Genomic DNA, 5834 nt, shown 5'->3' on the forward strand with positions numbered 1-5834 from the left:
CGATCCGGATGCGCCCGCCGCGCAGCTGGCCCGCGCCCTACTCCGAGCCCGCCTCGACCCTGCGGCCCTCGCGGCCCAGCTGGTCCCCGCCTCTGGGCTCCGACCGCGGCCCCCAATCTACGACGACGGCCCTGCGGGTCCGGAGACCGAGGATGCCAGCGACGACACACCGGATGTGGACCCCGAGCTGCTGAGGTAGCCGGCACGGGGTGGGCGGGAGGCAGGCGCTTGCATCCCGGAGTGGAGGTGCAAACACCTGGGTCTGGGTCGTTGGGACTCTAGGAAGGAGTAAGGCCCTGGTCCCAGGGTGCTGGGGCAGAGATGCTTGGATGGGGGAACTGAGGGACGTGCACTCTCGGGCCTGGGGATGAACGACTCCGATGCGCAGTTTCTGTGGGGAAGAGGGGAAGGTGGGGAAGGTATAGTTTCTGAGATGGAAGGTGGGGACATTTTCTCTGAAAGGCAGTGGACTGGGGACGCCGGGGTGGGGCGGAGGCTGGAGCTGGCGTGTCCCCAGTCAGTAGTATGGGGTTGCAGGGCCGTCTGGGTCCTAGGGCCCGGGCATTGACACGCTGAAACATCCTCACTGCATTCACTCTGCTCCCCTGCAGGTACTTGTTGGGGCGGATCCTGGCCGGAAGCGCGGACCCCGAGGCTGTTGCTGCCCCACGCCGCCTCCGCCGCGCTGCCGACCAGGATCTGGGTCCTGAGGTGCCGCCTGAGAGCGTGCTAGGGGCCCTGCTGCGCGTGAAGCGCCTGGAGACTCCCGCGCCTCCGGCGCGCCGCCTCTTGCCGCCCTGAGCACCGCCTGGATCCTGTGCGCCCTTGGGCCCTGGGCTGCCCCTCCCCGGACACTCCGACTGCTTCCCGCCGGTACGTCCCCGCCAGGTGCAGTTTCTGCCCTCGAACTCCAAGATCCCCATCTCTGGCCCCACAATAAATATGATCTTAATCAGTTATGCCTTTGTGTGAGTGGCAGTTTCTAGAGGGCTGATGGGCTCCGTGGCCATGGCCGCCCTTAGACCAGGAAAAGTGCCCCCTAGCCTCACTCCTGCACTTTAGAGACCCCTTCCTTAGTCTGTGCCTCAGTGGCAGTGCCCACCCAGATCCTGTGCCCCATTTCTAGGCCCCATTTCTTGGGTATGGGAAGCCCAGAAGTCTTTGGAGCCACTTTCAGGGTCGGCAGCAGCGTCTTCTAGGGTCCATCTTCCTGAGGACCGAGGGGTGGCTTGTCTACCTGCACTCGGGTGCCTCCTGATGTGGGGAGGGGCTACCTACGGAAGGGAAATTGACTGGGTTGCAAGCCAGTGCTCAACCCTCCCAACCCACTTACATTCTGGCCTGAAACTGAGGGGTACCAGAAATGAGAACCTGGGCCCCAAGGTCCTTAAGAAAATGTTATTTGTCAAGGTTGGAGGATAGGATGTATATTAGTTATGTAGTATAGAGGCCATTGCATCTGTATGCTTACCCAGCCCTGAAGATATTAGGAGTTTATGTGTTGGTAGCTGTTTTGTGGTTGTAGGCTTTGAACTGGTTATTCCCTCTACCCATAGTTATCTGCAAGTTTTTGCTCAAATGTCACCTACTCAGTAAGGCTTTCCTTGACCTACCACCTGTCACATTTTATCCCTTCACCTGCCTTTAATACATAGCCTTATGTCATATGTCCAAGAGCAGAAATTTTTTTAAGTGTTTTGTTTGCCTCTATACCCTTTGTACCTAAAGCAGGGCCTGGCACAAGCAGTTTCCCCATTTCTTGAATGAAATAATTCTCACAATTCAAGTAACATTCTTCCCAGTCTCACTCTCATCCACATAACACTTGGCATGGAGGCAGCTTTGAAACCTGAGAATATCATTTAATTTTGCACAAAATCTTTCAACTTGACAGAATATAACAGTATGCCCCACATTACCAAAAATCCTATCACCAAATGAAAACCTCCCCAGAAGAGGAGCCTATATCTATCCTCAGTACACCCAGTGTCCCACATAGCTAGTTGCTCAGGGGTCATATGTCAAGGAACCACCACCCTTGGCCTGGGGGAGGGTCCACTTTTCTTGACTAAGACCTTCAGCACAAGGAACAGCCACAACGGCACATGATCTTCCGGTGCCGGGCCTTATTTCTACCTGCCCCTGCCTCCTTTGCCATGGTCTCCCGGAACCTTTGGATTTCAAGGATGAGCAGAGAAAAGGCCTCCTCTACGCCTTGACGTGTCTTGGCTGAGGTCTCCACGAAGGGGGCCCCCCAGCTCTTTGCAAGGGCTATAGCAGTGGCACGAATATCTCCGGTGGTATTCGCAAGGTCGCACTTGTTGCCCACAAGGACAAGGGGCCGGGTGTAGTGAGGGCCCCAGGTGGCTCGCATCTGCTGCAGCTGGGTTAGAGATGAGGGGTCATCGAGGGCGAAGACACCCAGCACACCATCCCCAATAGCCACGCACTGGTCACGCAGGCCCTTGTGAATGGCCTGCCCTGCCGTATCCAGCACATTCAGAATGCAGCCCTCTTGGCCCAGGGCCACCTCCTTCCAGTAGGAATCCTGGATCGTGGGGTCATGATCTTCTACAAAGCACTGGTGGTTCAGCTGGATGGTCAACGCACTCTTGCCCACACCACTTGCACCCACCACCACCGCCTTGTACTCGGGCAGCTTCTTGCGAACATTCTCAGAGGGTGCTGGAGCACTGTGGCTCTCTTCCTGGGTGTTAAGGCTCCCGGTGCTCAGGCTCAGATCTAGCATGCTAGGCTTTGTTGGTAGCGCCATGCCCAGGGAAGAGATGTGCACAGCAGATCCTGCAACTTGGAAGAGAAGGAAGACAACAGTGTTGGGGGGGCGGGAGAGTAGGTTAGGCAAGGAGACCATTTGGGGGCAAGGGACAGCTGGTATCATTGAATCAACATTTACTGAATGCCTAGTGTGTGCTAATCACCTTCTAATATGCTGTGTATATTACCTATGTTGTTTATTCTCCCTTTCCCTTCTGTGACATAAACTCTGTGAAGGCAGGGATTTTTAAAAACAGCTTAATTGACATATAATTTATACACCATAAAGTTAACCTAGTTAAACTGTAAAATTCAATGAATTCTAGTTTTTTCATGGAGTTGTGCAATCATCATCATACTCTAATTTTAGAACATTTTCATCACTCCAAAAAGGAACCCTCTGCTCATTAGCAGTCCTGCCCCATTTCAGAGGGAGGGCAAGGATTTTGTCGGTTTTGATTTTAAATTTGAACAGTTGAACCCCAGCCCAGCATAATGCCTGTAATATAGCATGTGAGGAGTAAAATTCCTGTCCCCAGGGAGTTTTTATGTTCTAAAAGGTTGTGACAACGAACCAAATAAATAAGCAAATTATGAGGTACGTTAGCCATGATCTAGATATTCAACATATTGCTACTGTGTGGGAAGGCGGGGGTGGGGGGAGAATAGATAACAAACCCCAACCCTTAAAAATATGACAATCTAGTCAGGAAGACAGACAACAAAGATATTCCAGCAACAGGTGATGATTAGCATGCAGAAGGTGCTTGGTTAATATTAGCATTTTTATTATAATTTTTCATTCATTACTTCAAGAAGCTTCTGGCATGCCAGACATTGTAATGGGTGCGTGTGGAGAGGGGAGGTTGGGGGATGTGAGAGGTGTGGGGGTGGGGACCTGGCAGTGAACAAAATAAAGTTTCTGTCCTTGGGAGGATTAGATTCTGAAAGTGAGGAAGAGACAATAAACAAGATAAGCAAGTAAATTACCAAGCAATTAGAAAAGGACAGGCACACAGCAGGCGCTCAATTAGTGTTAGCAGCTATTAATAGAAAATCACCCGTTAACTCATTCAATACACATCCTGGTCTTATTCAATGTGTGGCCCCAGGAAATGCACCTTAATGCCTGCTACCAGTCTCTCTGAAACCTGGGAGCAGTGGCGGCTTGGCAGTAGATGGGGGTTTCATGTGTCCGTGGGGGTTTCTGTTGAGTTTGGGAGCTGGAGGTCAGGGTAGGGAAGCAAGGAGATCCAGCCATGGGATCCTCGGCCCAGAGAGATCCCTGAAACTAGTTATTGGATGTGCTCATCCAGAAAGAAGGGGGCCGTGATGAGGAAAGAGGTAAACAGAGGACAGAGTTCTGGGGGAGGGGGAGGCAGGAAGAGGGAGAAGATCTAGCTGTGAGGACTGAGAGGAGGGGACGAGGGCGGAAGCAATGAAGAGGGCACTGTAGTAGACCAGGTTGGAGATGACGGTGGGTGTGGAGAGGAGAGGTCCGATTCTGGTATATTCTGAAGGTGGAATTAACTAGCAGGATTTGCTGAGAGATTAAGAGGCAGGAGAGGGGGTCAAAGATGACTCCTCAGTTTGGGCCTGGGCAGATGGAAATCTAAGAGTGGGGACATGTGAGATGGGCTCTTCCCTCTTGGCGAAAGTCGCCATGACTGTGACTATGATCCTAAAAGCAGTAGGTATTATTTACTGAGAGCTTAGCTTGTGCTAGGTGACCCGCCTGCCATGACCACACTTAGTGCTCCTGACACCCCGGTGAGGCTTGGGCTATCATCACTGTGGCCCCTCTATTAACGAGGAACAGTAAGGCGCAGAGAAGTGAAGGGACGGCGGTGACTGGCCCGAGGTCCCACAGCCCATCAGAGATCAACAGAAGTCTCACCCTTCACAATAATACAGAACCACTGGCGGTGGAAAGTGCTATTGGAGTGTCATTATACGGTCCTTGAGACCCCGTGACCCCCCCCCCCACCCCACCGCACCCCCACCACCATCCCGGCTGCCTGAACTAAGTCCTTTGTGTGTCCTTTGTGTTCCCCTAATTGATCTGGGGGATGAGCTGGGGGGGGGGGCAGATTAAGGGAGAGTGGGGGGTAGGGGGACCACACTAATGCGGGCCCTTACAATCCCCCTTTCAGGGCTAGCTCGGGACAACCTCACCAGGTCACACTTCCCGTGACTAAGCTAGGTATGGTGGAAAGACTGGGGCGGGGTGGAGTGACCCCCCAAGTTTCACTCTAAAATCCTGACCCTGTGCTCAGTCTGGACCATATTGGCCAGTTTTTCTTTAGGGGGAACAGGGTGGGGTGGGGGAAGGGACCTCTCTCCCGCCCTGAGGCTCAGTCACAGCACCGCTTCCCGCCCGGCGCGGCCCCTGGCCCAGCTTGGCCTCCACAAAGCCGACCGCCAGAGGGGCTGGGAGATGGAGGCTGGCTCCCGAGGAGGGGCAGTGGAAGGGGAAGGATACCTGCAAACACCAGCTCAGTCGCGCCCCCAAAGCCCTAGGTGGAAAGCCCTCCCAGGTTGGGGCTAGGCTGGGGGCCCAGCCAGCCGGCTCACCTCGGTGCTGAGAAGCGGTAGTGCTCGGACCCGAACCCGCTGCAGCTCTGACAGGACTGACAGGGAAGGAGGTGTTGCACCAGCCCCAGAGCTGGGGGGTGGGGTGGGGTGGGGGCGGGGGTACGCATGCGCGGCCCGCCCTCAGGCCCCTCCACAGGCGCAACCCCTCCCCTCACCTTCCCCCTCCCCGCCCTGGGGTGAGCGCGGGTCTTGGCCCCGCCTGCAGGTGAGCACCTAGGAGGTCTGCTTGGAGTGTGCTGCTGGCGGCGGCCAGACCTCCCCGCAAGCCCCGTGTCCTGCTGCACCTGGCCCTTACCTTGCCTCCAACTGGGTTGCGGCTTTGGGTTTTTAGTGTGTGTATGGTGTCAGATTTTTGACCTGAGTGGCCAGACTTTGGAAAATGTTTTGCGAGTGCCTTTTTGAGGCCATGGAGCCTGCGCTACCTCAAGCAGGCTTTTTGGGGTCTTGGAAGTGAGTAGTGTCTG

General features: G+C 54.6%; 2 protein-coding genes across 5 annotated transcripts in view; one reads left to right on the forward strand and one right to left on the reverse strand.

Annotated features, from left to right (window-relative positions):
• Window positions 1-924, forward strand: part of PCSK1N (proprotein convertase subtilisin/kexin type 1 inhibitor) — a gene marked incomplete at its 5' end in the record, with an annotated part of 6438 nt that extends 5514 nt beyond the window's left edge. Inside the window, 2 exon segments of the mRNA XM_025040441.1 lie at window positions 1-195; window positions 612-924. The exon segment at window positions 1-195 is cut by the window's left edge and continues 157 nt beyond it. Of these exon segments, the coding sequence (XP_024896209.1) occupies window positions 1-195; window positions 612-801 (385 nt within the window).
• A 917-nt stretch (window positions 925-1841) lies between these two features.
• Window positions 1842-5828, reverse strand: ERAS (ES cell expressed Ras). Of its 4 annotated transcripts, none has more exons than XM_015597751.2 (3): window positions 5666-5828; window positions 5350-5405; window positions 1842-2808 (listed from the first exon to the last, which is right to left on the reverse strand). In XM_015597751.2, exon 3 carries the CDS (start codon window positions 2771-2773, stop codon window positions 2078-2080), a length of 696 nt encoding a protein of 231 aa, XP_015453237.1. In that variant the 5' UTR covers window positions 2774-2808; window positions 5350-5405; window positions 5666-5828; the 3' UTR covers window positions 1842-2077. The 4 variants fall into 4 exon arrangements, with proteins under 4 accessions (XP_015453237.1, XP_024896210.1, XP_006922810.1 ...); XM_025040442.1 differs by having other exon boundaries at window positions 1842-3982; XM_006922748.3 differs by lacking the exon at window positions 5350-5405.
• Between the last annotated feature and the right edge of the window lie 6 nt (window positions 5829-5834).

This window comes from Pteropus alecto, unplaced genomic scaffold (genome assembly GCF_000325575.1).
Source record: "Pteropus alecto unplaced genomic scaffold, ASM32557v1 scaffold669, whole genome shotgun sequence".
Classification (NCBI taxonomy): Eukaryota; Metazoa; Chordata; class Mammalia; order Chiroptera; family Pteropodidae; genus Pteropus; species Pteropus alecto.

What these genes read in the sequence shown, in the direction of transcription:
- ERAS (XM_025040442.1), bottom strand. Translation starts at nt 2,899, where the DNA reads ATGATACCAGCTGTCCCTTGCCCCCAAATGGTCTCCTTGCCTAACCTA.